We start from the raw sequence: 15617 nt of genomic DNA on the forward strand, positions 1-15617 counted from the left end.
TGGCAGGCTTCTTTGTAAATAAAAGCCAGTCTCAAATTGTCTGTGTAAGTTATGAGCCTAGTGATGTCTGCAATAAATAGTAGTACTCCCAAGAGGAGTGGATGTCTGTAATTGAAAAGTAAATACATAGCCTAAAAGATTACCAGACATTGTTAAATATCCCAAATTCCAATGCTTAAGGAATCCTTAGGGAAGTGTTGATGTTAATCTACCTATCTGGATAATACTGTTGTTCACACAAATTGGAAGCCCAGGTAACCAAACATTGCTGGGGTAACTCCAGATAAAACCAGGTTAGCTAAGAAACCTCAATGAACTGCAGTCTCTCAGAGAAAAGGGGAAGGGTTGGGACCCACACCTGTTTCATAATGGTTTGTTTAAATACTGTTGAAAGCAGGGAGCAAGCCGGCTCCAGTACAATGCTCGTCCCTATTAAGCCCAGGGTTTCCATGGATTCCTGCTTTACTGTGACATGCAGAACACTAGAACACAATGTTGAATAGTGTGTGATATGTCAGCCTCACTGATGTCTCTCATTTCCTGCCCTTTAATCATAATGAATCAACTTTCATATTTGAGCATGAGTTGCTCAATGTTGCTTTCTGCTAAGCCAGTAGTTCCCAAACTTTGGTCCTACAAGCATTGGACCAACTCCTAGGCAGCCCTAGCCACTTTAGCTGACCTTTAGGAATTCTGGGAGCTTGAAGTCTCACTATCAGGAGGGACCACAAGTTTGGGAACTGCGTGCTAAAGGAATTGATTTGGCTACTAGTACCTTCCTGCTTCTGATTTACATATATTTGCATTTTCCTTTCTCCCTAGACCTCTCCATTTCTTCTTGCATTAAGCTGGGAACAGCAGAGAGCTGGTGCTAGATTAAATCCACAGAAAAGGGCAACTGAATGAAAAAGAAACTGTCCAAAATGTTGTACCATTGCCCAGATGCAGATTTTGTCTCCGAGTCTCCAAGGATTGTTTCTCACAAAATCAGAAGCCATCACTGCATTCTTCACTCAACCCTACATTAAGCCTGTATGCAGCAAGTTTGAGACAAGACTGAGCTGACTAAGACTTTTACACAGAGGAATTGTCACCTTTTCTGACTTAACAGGGGACACAAACCCATTACACCTAGATGGGAATATGCAAGGAAGACAGATTTGGCAGAACCATGTACATGGGGTTTTAATCAATGGACTTATCTCTGCCATTCTAGGTACAAAAATGCCTGGCTGGATGTTTTTTTCTTTCTCAGGAATTAAATTTCCACCCCTTTTTGCTGGAGAGGAGGTTTTGGCCTCAGCAGAAGTTAAGAAACTGAAGAGAAGTCTTGCTTATATTTCAGTGTCATGTACCGTTGTAGAAATGGGCAAGACTGTTATGGGAGGTACTGTTAAAGTCATGGTGCCAGAGGACCAGAAGTCCCAGATCTAACTCCATGGTGCATCATATTCTGGAGCAGAAGTCTGAGGAGTGGGTAATATATCTGATTACTTAGAAGGATGAAGCATATTGCCAACAGTATAATTATACAAGCATGAAAAAAATGTATCCTGTCTTCTTTAACCTGTCTTTTAAACATTTTGTGTGGTCTTAACCCATCTTGCAAAATTTCTGAAATCCCAATCAACTAATTTGTGGAAACTTGGGAGCTTTGTATTTCATTTTGACAATGCCCTCCCGTCTATAAAACTGTATTGAAAAATACCTCTTATGAAGACTGTGGGAAGCCCCAGAAGGCCTCTATCTGTTGTCCAGATAGAAATATTAAAAAGTAGTGAACTTTGAAGTTTTAAAATTTGAGCTTATCTACTGGCCAGATCAACTGATGAAGAAAATGCAGAGCAATTATCTGGTTTAGACCAGTGTTGCAGTAGTTCTTCAATTAGTAAACAGTGGCTCAGCAAATGTCTTGTGGAGATTCACAGGAAGACAGGTTGATGAGATTAACCCCAGACATTAATTGCTAGCATCTACTAATGAGAACTGCCACAGATAGATTTGTTCTCTATGTGTACTTAAAGTTGCTCTTCTTCCTTAACCATTTATGCTTTCACATCACCCTGTACAGGAAGATCTGCACTGTGACATGCTAAGACATGCTTGGTTTTTTTCCTGTACTGCACATGTTTGGGACATTCTCCAATAGAAACATACTTACTTGATGAAATTTTTCTCTACCCCACATTCAGTCATTTCCCTTTCCCTTTAGGTCTGTGTATAAACTCCTGCCTTTATGGAGTATTTTTTGGTTGCCTTTGAACTCTTGTTGTTTTGCATAGGAGTATGCGCTCAGACCAAGCCTGTACAGCAGGCTTCCCCAATTTCCAGTATGTTGGATTATAATCCCATCATTATTTATTTATTTTATATTGATATACCAGCAAACTGGCTATTTCTTCTTGGAGATTTACATTTATAAACACAATAAAATAAAAATGTTTTTCACAATACAAACAAGTAAATTGGCTCAAAAGTATTAGAATGTTAAAACAGCAAAATGTGAAAGAGACAGCAATAAAAATTAATAAAACTTGAAGTAAAAATGAAGGACTGCCCACTAGAAGAGGAAGGTCAGTCTTAAATGCTACTAAGTACCCTGTTGCTGTGCTAGTTAGAGATAATGGGGGCTATAGTCCAGCATGTCTCAAAGGCACCAATTTGGGAAAAGATGGTGTCAATTGCCCTTATCAGATGAGTGTGGAACTGGGGTCTTCTGCACTGGGCGATTCGATTCGCGTTATTTCGCACAATACCATCATACCTGGGAGTCCTTCCGCATTGGCAGATTCAATTGGCCAATCTGCATTCGCGCGAAGTGCATTCAGTGCAGAATGTTTGTCACACCGGTGCTCAACATGAGGATTGGCCGATTCGTATCGGCCGCCTCGCACATGCTCAGTGGTGCCCTGATGGGTTGCGACCTTAAACGCTTCCCGGGGTGAAAGGGGAGGTCCCGTCTATGACAGCCCGTAAACAGCTGGAGAGCCAGCTCATGCACATTACAATCGCGATACAACGTGCCCATTACTGATTCCTCCTCATTCCTGCTTGGTTTTAATGTTACCATGACCTTCCCTGCAACAAATTAGCAATGCCCGGTTCTACGTGTGTGTGTGTGTGGTGTGTGTGTGTGTGTGTTTGTATTCTGGGGGGGGAGGAGCAGTCCCGCGGCTGTCAAAGAGGCTGGATGGCCATCTAAGTAAATGGGGATGCTTTGATTAAGAGTTCTTCCTCCTCTTCCCGGCTTGGGATCCAGCTGGGCTGCATCCCCAGGCGGGAAGAGGCGCGGGGCCGCTAGAATCGCGGTGATCGCCGCCGCATTCCAAAGCCTCCTCCTCCTCCTCCCGGCTTGAGAGGCAGCCTAGGCTGGCTCCCAAGCCGGAAGGGGAGGGGAGGCTGCTGGAACCGCGATTCCCGTTGCCCCCCCCCCCCCCGCGCCTCTTCCCTGCCTGGGATGCAGCCAGGGATGCCTCTCAAGCCGGAGGAGGGAGGAGGAGGCCGCTGGAACCACGATTCCCAGGACCCCGCGCGCCTCTTCCCTGCCTGGGATGCAGCCAGGGATGCCTCTCAAGCCGGGAGGAGGAGGAGGGGGCCGCTGGAGCCCCCCCCCCCCCGCTTCCTGGAACGGCAAGAGGAAAGACCCCCCGGAAGTAAAATTGGAATCTGGGGGTCTTGCGATGGAATTCAGGACTGGGTAGTCACACCAGACCCATTCGCCACTGGATCGAACAGAGCCCAATCCAGGATATCGCCATCCCCTTATCAGCGCACTGGCCATACGCTCCAAAAAGAGGAGCCAGTACACCATTCGTTCGGCAGCTCGCGCATTCACGTGAGTGCGGATTGGCCATTCGATGCTGGTATGATGGTTTGTGCGAAAACAACGTGAATTCGAACCACCAGTGCAGAAGACCCCCAGTTCCACACTCATCTGATAAAGGCTAATGTGTTTTGGTGCCCCCAGATAAATGCTAGTTATGAGGAAGAGGAGTCGTGAGACACAAGGTCACTCAATTTATGTTACGGAGTTCCTCTTCCCTTTGTTAGTCTCATTTTGACACCACCACCAACTCTTAAGCAGAGAGCTTATAATAGATTTCATAGGCCCATTCATTCAACTTAAGTAGGAAAATGGTTAGAAAACAAGCAATAAATAGCCAAATAAAGTGTTCCTTGAGCAGGTACCTTCTTCAGTGGTTGCTTTGAATCAGGGAGAGTCGTGTTGCTGGGCTGTAACTTCATCAGCCCAAACCAGCCTAGCCACTGGTGAGGAATGCTGGGAGATTCAATTCCACCTCAGAGATTGCACAGTTCCAACTTCACATTTAGCTGGTGTACCGAACTCTGGGCTGAAGACTTAATACACCTATTCAAAATGTCCTTTATTCCTAACAATTTCATTAGGGTCAAGATTTGTTGGATCCTAAATTCTCCATATCCTGTATCCTACCCATTTCTTCTGTGGCCCTGGTTCAAATTAGCATGAGAAAAAATCTAGCTGCCTTTTCTCTTTTCCTAAAGCCAAATCCATCTGATATGAGATCAGACTTGCATATCTCCCAATCTCTGGCCCCATAAGAGCTGGACTAATGAGGAATGACAGGCAACAGCAGTCATGCCTGTTCATACTTTGAATGCCCATGTTTGTTATTTCTAGAAAGAAAATCTAATGTACTCTGAATATTTTTTTCTGAAGTAGTGTAATCAGTTTTCTCTGAGTATTTTTGGGCACTTATGGTTGATTGAGTCCATTAACTAGAAGGGATGAAAATCAGGAAGAACTATGTTTAATTGCTTTGGTAATAAATTGCTTAGAACTTAGACTAGAAAACCATTTTATCCAGTTAACAGCAATTGATGTTTGTAGCCAAGAAATTGGCATGCATATGCCTGGCCAAAGGTTACATGCTAGGATTCCCTAGCCTGAGATGTATAGAAAGTTCTCTTTTAATGGATATGAGTAGGATAAATCCATCCAATTGATACTATCTCCTCTGACAATATTGCTGTTGTCTGCTTTAGGATTTGCTGTCCCTTCATACCAAGCTGTTCCTTTGTGGGACTAAAATAAATACGTTTTTGAAAAATGGGCTGAATTTGAAGCCTAAAAAAATAAAAATTTATCTTGCCTATGGTAACTAATGGACACAATTCTAAACACACCTACTAAAGGAGCAAGGGCACAATAAAAGCTTACTTCTGACATTGGACCTTACCACACAGGGCACAGAAGTAGGGTCAGTTCGCATTGGTTGATGCTTATTCGCGTCATATTGCTTGTTCATTCACACTCGCGCTCTCTGAATACGCTTTGCCGATTCGTATTCGCATCATATCGCATCGTTCCTTCATACCTGGGCGGCCTTCCGAATTGAGGTTTTGCGAATCGGCCAATGCGTATTCAGGCAAGTGAGGCAGTGCAGTTTGGATAACCACACCAGCCCATACAATGTGTATTGGCCGGTGCGCATCGGCAGCCTTGCGCATGTTCTGGGGGCTCGGAACGGGGTGCAACATTTAAACTTCTGGGTGAAATGAGGTCACTGTTAAGCACGTAATATCGCGAGAATTGCTGCCTTTAGCCACTTACGAAAGGGGTATCACCATCTGTGTGTGTGTGTGTGTGGTATGCACTACATCACATACATACCTACTCTTATATTATAACATACTTATATATGTACACATAGTGGTAAGCCAAAAGTGAGATGCCTTTTTTATGTGTACACAACACTTTGTCTGTATGAGTGTTTATTTATATACACACATACACACACACACACACATAGTGGTACTGCCAAAGTGTGAAGCCGTATTTATATGTGTAAACACACAGCTGTCTGGTGTGTTGTGTGTATATACATACAATAATATATATATATATATACACACAACACAAACTGTGGAGCAGCCGAAAGGGTAATGCTGCATGTATTGCTTACGCCACACATCTTGTGTGTGTGTGTTACTCTATACATATATACTCACATATCATTACATGGTACCTCGGGATACGAATACCCAGGTTACGATTTTCAGATACGAAAAAATCCACTAGGGATTTATTGTTTCGGGTTACGAAAGTTTTTTCGGGTTACGAAAAAACTCCGGCGCTATTTTAAATGGGCCGCGGCAGAGCCGCGGCTTTTTTCCCCATTAGCGCCTATGGGTTTTCGGCTTATGAAGGCTTTTCGGGTTACGAAAGCGGCCGCGGAACGATATTTTCGTAACCCGAGGCACCACTGTATATGTATACACACACACACACACACACACACAAACTGTGGAGCAGCCGAAAGTGTAATGCTGCATGTATATGCTTACAACACCATCTTTGTGTGTGTGTGTGTGTGTGTATATTATATATTATATATAATACTACTATACATACACACACACACACATATTATATACACACACACAACTGTGGAGCAGCCGAAAGGTAATGCTGCATGTATATGCTTACACACACAGGGCACACAGATGTGTGTGTGTGTGTATACACACATACATATACATATATACACACATATACATATACATCCCCCCCCCCCGACACAAGGTTTCTGCTTTGTCTCGTCGGTCCGTGGAAAAATCACTCCCCAGCCCCGGCGGTTGTCCTGAGGGGAAAGGGCCAACGGAAGGAGATGGGGGAAATTTCCAGCGCAGCATCATGGGAAATTTGTAACCTGTTGTCTTCAGGAGAACCAGCGGATTGGATGTACACACCAGCCAAAGCAGCAGAGGTTTCACACTAGCCATCAATACGGATCCCGTGAATCCACATTTTGCCGACTCGCAAAACGGTGGAGCCGGCTGCCTTCAGTTCGACCCAGCCGTGAAAACGCATTGGCCAAAGCGTATTCACGTTATATCGCATTGGTCATACGTATTCTGAGCTCACCAGGTGTGAAACACCAATGCGATATAACGCGAATACGCACGACCAATGCGAACTGACCCTACTTCTGTCCCCTGTGTGGAAAGTTCCATTGCCTGCATAGTGTTACTACACCCTGCATACCCTGCATTATTTTGGGGTACATACCGGTATTATAATAGCAGTTACAGAGAGCCAAAAGCATGAACCTGGACAGGCCATGAGACCTTTAAGTAAACGTCTCCTGGTGTTCACACCGACCTGGGGATATGTGGAAAGACCCACGTAACTTAATGGGTGGAGTACTGCGCTTTCACAAGAGCTGTTGTGTTCATTCCTCTTGGTGTGACAGACAAAGGTTTGTTAGCCAAAAGCACTTAAGCCAACTTTCTGCTAGCACCCTTGGTATATTCCTCACCCCGGGCTATTCCAACTCCCTAGGAGTTGTCGTAATCTTGTTACTACTTGATTAATCAATGTCACTGCCATCAACCAAAAATATCCCTTTTGATTTTATTCATTTTTAGTAAACATCACTTTTTAAAACAACAACAACAACAACTAAAACACCAGCATTTACAGTACAATACATACATACAATGCAATACCTGGGTTCACAATATACAAGACAAATGGGCAAATCAAGTTCTATACTCAAAACACATACCAAAAAACTCCAACAAACTCATAATCACATAACATTTTTACAAACAGATATTAAAAAATTATTTTTCTCTACACATAAAACGATGCCTTCCTTCCTAATAGATTTTGCATTTAATGTCCACATCGGTGTTTAATCTCATTTTGTAACTTAATTGTTCTCGTTTCTGTTGTATCACCCTGCTTTACCTATATCCATTATAAAAGTAAATGTCTATAGTTTGTTGGGGTTTGTGGTATGTGTTTTAGTATAGAACTTGTTTTGTACTAGACGCCACCTCAATTGCATTTTAAATGATAAATTTCCATCAAAATGTTGGCATAGATGTGGGCTAAGGGAATTTACATACATATGTGGTGGGAATGCCCATTTGTTCAAGAATTTTGGACAGAGGGTTAAGAAACAGATAAATATATTAATGGGGATAGAGATACAATTACGCAAAGAAAAATTGTCTAACTCTCAATTTAGGGGAATTAAAATTAAATAGTAATCAAAGATATGTATAAACAATTTCTAAAGCTGCTCATGCAGTGATTGCTTATGGATGGAAAAACAAATCAACTTGGAATAAGTCTTATTTGTTTAAATATATAAAGAATACATATTATTTGTTTCCTTAGGAAAGAAGCTTAAAATAGATTGGTGAAAGAAATAAGAAAGATAAATGGGAAATTGTGATTAAGAAAGTAGAAGTAAATGGGTATGAAGAAGCAAAAAATATAATTAATGATATTTTCCATAGCTCCGATAATGATTGTTAACTTGATTGGAATGTACAGTGGGGTAAAAAGTATTAGTCAGCCACCAATTGTGCAAGTTCTCCCACTTAACCGATGGAGAGGCCTGTAATTGACATCATAGGTAGACCTCAGCTTGAGAGACAAAATGAGAAAACAAATCCACACAATCACTTGTCTTGATTTTTAAAGAATTATTTGCAAATTTGGAGGAAATAGTATTTGGTCACCGACAACAGCAAGATTTTGGCTCTCACCGACCTGTAACGTCTTCCTTAAGAGGCTCCTCTGTCCTTCACTCATTACCTGTATTAATGGCACCTGTTTGAACCTGTACCAGTATAAAAGACACCTGTCCACAACCTCAAACAGTCACCCTTCAAACTTGACTATGGTGAAGACCAAGAGCTGTCGAGGACACCAGAACAACATTGTAGACCTGCACCAGGCTGGAAAGACTGAATCTGCAATAGGTGAGCAGCTTGGTGTGAAGAAATCAACTGTGAGAGCAATATTTAGAAATGGAAGACATACAAGACCACTGATAATTGCCCTTGATCTGGGGCTCCACACAAGATCTCACCCCGTGGAGTCAAAATGATCACAAGAATGGTGAGCAAACAATCTCAACCACACGGGGGGACCTAGTGAATGACCTATGGAGGCTGGACCAACGTAACAAAAGGCTACCATCAGTAACACACTAGCCAGGGACTCAGATCCTGCAGTGCCAGATGTGTCCCCCTGCTTAAGTCAGAACATGTCCATGAACGTCTGAAGTTTGCTAGAGAGCATGTGGATGATCCAGAAGAGGATTGGGAGAATGTCATATGGTCAGATGAAACCAAAGTAGAACTGTTTGGTAAGAAACACAACTCGTTGTGTTTGGCGGAGAGAGAATGCTGAGTTGTACCCAAAGAATACCATAGCCACTGTGAAGCATGGGGTTGGCAACATCATGCTTTGGGGCTGTTTCTCTGCAAAGGGACCAGGACGACTGATCCATGTACCGGAAAGAATGAATGGGGCCATGTATTGTGAGATTTTGAGTGCAAACCTCCTTCCATCAGCAAGGGCATTGAAGATGAAACATGGCTGGGTCTTTCAACATGACAATGATCCCAAACACACCACCCAGGCAACGAAGGAGTGGCTTTGTAAGAAGCATTTCAAGGTCCTGGAGTGGTCTAGCCAGTCTCCAGATCTCAACCCCATAGAAAACCTTGGGAGGGAGTTGAAAGTCCATGTTGCCCAGTGACAGCCCCAAAATATCACTGCTCTAGAGGAGATCTGCATGGAGGAATGGGCCAACATACCAGCAACAGTGTGTGCCAACCTTGTGAAGACTTACAGGAAACGTTTGACCTCTGTCATTGCCAAGAAAGGATATATAACAAAGTATTGAGATGAACTTTTGATATTGACCAAATAGTTATTTTCCACCATAATTTGCAAATAAATTCTTTAAAAATCAAGACAATGTGATTGTGTGCATTTGTTTTCTCATTTTGTCTCTCATAGTTGAGGTCTACCTATGATGTCAATTACAGGCCTCTCTCATCTTTTTAAGTGGGAGAACTTGCACAACTGGTGGCTGACTAGATACTTTAATGCCCCACTGTATTTCCCTCAATGCTGTTTTTGGAGGAGGGAGAGGGGAGAAAATAATATTATGAAATGTGGATTGTATAATTTGTAATATGTACTGTGTAATAAAATGTTTAATTTGAATTAAAAAAATAACAGAAGCCAATATGGTGAGCCCTTGATATCTGCTAGAATTTGATTCCAGGACCCCCTGTGGAAACCAACATCTGTGGATGCTCAAGTCCTATTAAATACAATGGCATAATAAAAAAATTAACTTTTTGGAATTTATATTTTTTGGAATATTTTCAAGCCATGGATAACCTCCATATAAAATTTGTGAATATGGAGGGCCAACTTTATTCCGGTCTAGAACAAGTTAAGTGACATGTGAGACCGAACATTGTGCACGCTTATTGGGTGTGGGGTGGATATCTGCCGGGAGCCACAACATGATGTACCTGTATACGTAACAGAATGCTAGCTTCCTTTATTTGCAAGTGTGTCTGTCAGATTATCTTTTGAAGTGGCGTGCTATTGCCTCTCAGGTGAAGAAGCATTGGCAGCCTGGTTAGTGAATCAAAGAAGGAATCCTCCCACACTCTTCCAAAACAGTAGGAGTCATGTAAAGTACACTTTAAAAACATTCCAACATGCAATAAAGTGTGGAAATTTAAACAGCATGAAAGGGGATAATAATAGATTTGGCTGTTATTCTGAACCAAAGCCTCTAATTTACTTTATAACACGGAATACAAGGTAAGTGGTGTTCTGCATGACATATATTTCAAGTTTATTAAAAAAAAGTATCTCTTTTCACACAATGGTGGCAAACCCATGTTAACACATTTATTGTATATCTCTGTCACACATTACTGTCATAATCACACACCTTGACAGAGTAAATCCTCCAGGATAGATGAGACCTGGACCTTTTCCTTAGAGTTACCTCTCTTTTCTTGTACAGTATGTCCCCCCCACCTTTTTATCAGTCTTGTCCATGTCCTTTTCTTGCTAAAATTTATGCATGCCTTTATGATAACTTTATATAACAGCTGGCCCTCGATATCCATGGATTCTTTATCCACAGGTTCAAGCATCCATGGTTTGAAAATATAATAATAATAAATATATAAATTCCAAAAAGCAAACCTTGATTTTACCATTTTATATAAGGGGCACCATTTTAAATGCCATTGTATTTAATGGGATTTGAGCATCCACGGATTTGGGTGTTCATGGGGGTTCTGGAAAAAAACACAGCCGATACTAAGGGTCCACTTTATTGTGTAGTTCGAATAGTGATTCTAACATAGTACTATTTGTTGTTACATACATTCAAGTGGTAACATACTCTACAATCCTCTTGCTGGATATATGGTTTCATAATTAGTATGAAGAGCTGGGCTTGTTGACCTGTGGAAACTAGACGTTAAACCTGTGTAAGAGTAATTCCGATTGGAGGACATGCGGAGGAAATGAGTTTGCTGATCCTAGCACCCACCCCCACCCCCGCTCTGTGTATTTCTGCTTACATGGAAGCAAAGACATTCCCATTGAAGCACAATCAGTGACCATACCTTTTACTTCACCTTTTGACAATGTTCCTCCATCCCCTTTCCTGCCTAATCATCAAAGGATTGTCTCAGATCTAATCGATGCATTGGCACTTTGGTTTTAAGGTCATCAAGCTGTTCTGGACCCTTTTTTCGGTTCCCTAAGAAAAACATCAAGGATTCTATCATACTGAATTAACACAGTTCACCCCTCAAGGGTATGAAATGGACTATAAATACAGGGGTTCTTGGTATGCGCTAGGAATTGGTTCCTGGACCCTGCATGGCTACCAAAGTCCGTGGATGCTCAAGTCCCATTAAATACAAGGGCATAATAAAATGGTGTCCCTTATATAAAAATGGCAAACCCAAACTTTGTTTTTTGAAATTTATATATATATTTTGAATATTTTCAAGCCATGGATGCTTGAATCCGTAGATAAAGAATTCTTGCACTCAGAGAGCCAACTTTATCCACTCTGTGCTCTAGCCACTTTGTTCACAGACCTGGTGTTTACAGACTAGGGCTTTCTCTGTGTAATCCTCAGACACAGTTTGATCTACTCTGCATTTTCAAAGGACTTCTCTTCAGGATTGATAATTCGCACCCTCTTCAACCCTCTATCCAGCCTTCCACACCTTTCTTTTTGATAGCCTTGTATGACTCTTAAGGTTGCCTCTATTCTTGTATGTCTTGCACATTCCTAAATAAAATAAACTATTTACTTAAAACTGGAGCTGTGATTATTCCTGGCATACGTAGGTGAAAAGCTCCTCGCAGTTACCCATCTCTTACAGGCCTCCTTTTGAGCTATAATTTCCCCAGATTTCAAGGAGACGCTGGCATTGTCTGTGGGGACCTCCAACACCCCCCACCTTTTGGTAACACAAGTTGACTCCTACTTATGGCAACCCTAATGTAGGCCTTTATAGGCAATATATAGCCAGAGGTAGTTTTTGCCATTAACTTCCTCTTAATCTGAAAGTTTATGGTTTCTACAGGGTCACGCAGTTGGTTTCCATGGTTGATTTGAACACTGGTCTTCTGGAATCCTAGTCCAACACTCAAACCACCACACCACATACTTTTGTCAGTTTCAATTTATGTTTCCCATTTATTGCACAGAGCTGCAGGTGGGGGTGCTAGCGATCAGCAAACTAATTTCCTTAGCTTTATCCAAGCTGTCTGGACTTCATCCATACCAATCTCGCCTCACATGCATCACTTTTCCTGTCAGATTCATATATTTCAATACAGAACTGTGTGTATATTTGTGTCTGTCTATCTATCATCTAGCTATCTATATATCTTGTATGTGCTTGTTTTCCACCCACTGGAAAGCGGGCTTTCAGGAAATGATTGCAGCAGATGCAGTTTAATGATTGCATAATCTGGCTTTTTTACATGCAGATTTATTACAATGCATTTTTAATTCTTTTACCTGTCCAGCTCTCACATCCATACATGGTAACAGGGAATACAATGGCTTGTATGAGTCTAACTTTTGTGCTCAGTTGTATATCTTTGCATTGTAGGATCTTCTCTAGTTCTTTCATAGCAACCCTCCCCATTCTTAATCTTATTCTGATTTCTTGACTGCAGTCCCCATTCCTATCAATATTTGATACCAGGTATGGGAATTCTTTTACTATTTCTATTTCTTCGTTGTCTAGGTTGAACTTGTGAAAAGTTCTCAGTGGTCATTATTTTTGTTTTTTTTATGTTCAACATTAAGCCTTCATTATTATTATTATTATTATTATTAACCTTTATTTATAAAGCGCTGTAAATTTACACAGCGCTGTACATACAGTCTTTTAAATTGGATGGTTCCCTGCCCTCAGGCTTCCTTGTTCTTCCTTAGTAGGTGTTCCAGGTCTGGAGGTTTTCTGTTACTACTATGGTTTCATCTGCATATCTTAGATTGTTCATATCCCTTCCTCCTATTTTCACTCCTCCTCCTTCTGTGTCCAATCGTGCTTTTCTTACAATATGTTCTGCATACAAGTTGAACAGACAGAGTGACTCCTTTGCCAATTGGGAACCATTCTGTTTCTCCATGTTCTGTTCTGACAGTAGCCTCTTGTCCTGAATACAGATTCCTCAGGACTATCAGATGTGTTGGTACTCCCATGTCTTTAAGGGCTTCCCGTAGCCTTTCATGATCTATGCAGGCAAAGGCTTTGCTATAGTCTATAAAGCACATTCTGATATTCTTTTGAAATTCCCTGGTGCACTCCATTAGCCATCGCATATTTGCAATGTGATCCCTGGTGCCTCTTACTTTCCTGAATCCTGATTGAACCTCTGAGATCTCTCTCTCCATGTATAGTTGGAGTCTATGTGCAGAATTTTGAGCATGATTTTGCTTGCATGGGAGATCAGTGCTATGGTCCTATACGTACTTGCTGCAGTCTCTTGTATTTCCCTTTTTGTGGATGGGGATGTATATTGATCATTTCCAAACTGCTGGACATTGTTTTGTTTTCCATGTCTGTTGACATATATTGGTGATCACTAGAGTTGACTTTGTCAATGTGAATTGCAGCAGCAATTGGAATACGTATCTTGGAATATCACTTGGAATACCCTGTAACCTTGTTCACCAGTCTCTGATTATTTTAACGGATTATTTTAATGTTAAATGTGTTTGATTTTTTTTTTGGGGGGGGAATAACAATTGGGATAATTGTACTGATCTTTTAAATTGTAAGCTGTTCTGAGTCTCAATTATTGGGGGGGGAGTGGGATATTACAAATAAATATTTTAACAGTAATAATAATGAATGATTTTTTGAAAAAAAATGATGTTATTTCCATATATCATTTAATTGCCTTTTAAAACATTTTAAATATATGTCTACTGATTTTTATATTTATAATCTGCTTTTGGTAAGCTTCCCTTGAGTCCCAGTATTGTATATTATAATATAATTATATAACATAATATAAACAAATAACACCAAAAAATACTTTCATAAACAACAACAAAAAACTTTTCTGAATAGTTTTCTGAATGCACCATCCCACTGAGTACTTTGTAGCCAATCTGCCCATCTCCGATTATTTTAATGTTATTATTTTTAATCTCTAATGTGTTTAATCAATGTTTTAGGGGAAGGAGGGAATAACTGGGATGTGGGGCGTGTGTTTTTTAATTTGTAATTGTAAGCCACCTCGATTGTCGCCAACCGAGAGGCGGGGTAAAAATAAAGCTTTTATTTATTTATTTATTTATTTATTTATGTGTCTGTATGCCTATATAGTGATGGCCAGCATGGTTTAGTGTTTTGCGTGTTGGACTGCAACACTGGAGACCTTGGTTTGATTCCCAGCTCAGTCATGAAAACCCACTGGGTGACCTTGGGCAAAGTCACACTCTCTCAGCCTCAGAGGAAGGAAGTAATAAGACCTTGGGCAAAGTCACATTCTCTCAGCCTCAGAGGAAGGCAATAGTAAGACCTCAGGAAAAGTCACACTCTCTCAGCCTCAGAGGAAGGCAATAGTAAGACCTCAGGCAAAGTCACACTCTCTCAGCCTCGGGGGAAGGCAATAGTAAGACCTTGGACAAAGTCATACTCTCTCAGCCTTTGAGGATGGCAATAGTAAGACCTTGGGCACAGTCACACACTCTCAGGCTCAGAGGAAGGAAGTAGTAAGACCTTGGGCAAAGTCAGACTCTCTCAGCCTCAGAGGAAGGCTACAGTAAGGCCTTGGGCAAAGTCACACTCTCTCAGCCTCAGGGAAGGCCATGGCAAATCTTGCCCAGACAGAACCAAGGGCGTAGTAGCAGTTGCTGAGAGGACTGCTAAGGGAAGGCCTAGGACTCGGCTCTTGGGCCTTTAAGAGGGAGGGAGGGAAGGGGCGGGCCTGGCGCTCTGTTGACAGCCTCCTCCTCCTCTTTCTGCTGCTGAGCGCTGGCCTCCTCCTGATTCAGGAGCAGCCAAAGGCCGGGAGGAGCAGGACCAGGACCCGGAGGGGGCTTTCCTTCTTCCCCGGCCATGGCCTTCATGGAGAAGCCGCTGGCGGGGAAGGTGCTGCTGGACGACACGGCCCCCCTCTCGGCCGTCATCGAGGCCAGCCAGACCCTCCACTCCCACACGGTGAGACCTCCCTGGGGCGCTTCCCTTCCCTTCCCTCGCCGCCTCCTCTTCCTCTTCCAGAGTCCTCCATTTTGAGCAGGGCT

At 41.9% G+C, this 15617-nt stretch overlaps 1 protein-coding gene across 13 annotated transcripts in view; it reads left to right on the forward strand.

Annotated features, from left to right (window-relative positions):
- The first annotated feature begins 15329 nt into the window (after positions 1-15329).
- The window catches only part of PXK (PX domain containing serine/threonine kinase like), a 65987-nt gene continuing 65699 nt past the window's right edge, over positions 15330-15617 (forward strand). For 8 of the 13 annotated variants that reach the window (XR_006102488.1, XM_042454803.1, XM_042454810.1 and 5 more), the window contains exon 1: positions 15330-15534. Coding sequence is in view for 12 of the 13 variants with exons in the window: in XM_042454803.1 (XP_042310737.1) it covers positions 15433-15534 (102 nt within the window). In the remaining variant the exon portion in view is untranslated. The remainder of the gene's footprint in view (positions 15535-15617) is intronic. The other 5 variants (XM_042454801.1, XM_042454802.1, XM_042454805.1 and 2 more) reach the window with 2 other exon arrangements.

Source organism: Sceloporus undulatus, chromosome 2 (genome assembly GCF_019175285.1).
Source record: "Sceloporus undulatus isolate JIND9_A2432 ecotype Alabama chromosome 2, SceUnd_v1.1, whole genome shotgun sequence".
Taxonomy (NCBI): Eukaryota; Metazoa; Chordata; class Lepidosauria; order Squamata; family Phrynosomatidae; genus Sceloporus; species Sceloporus undulatus.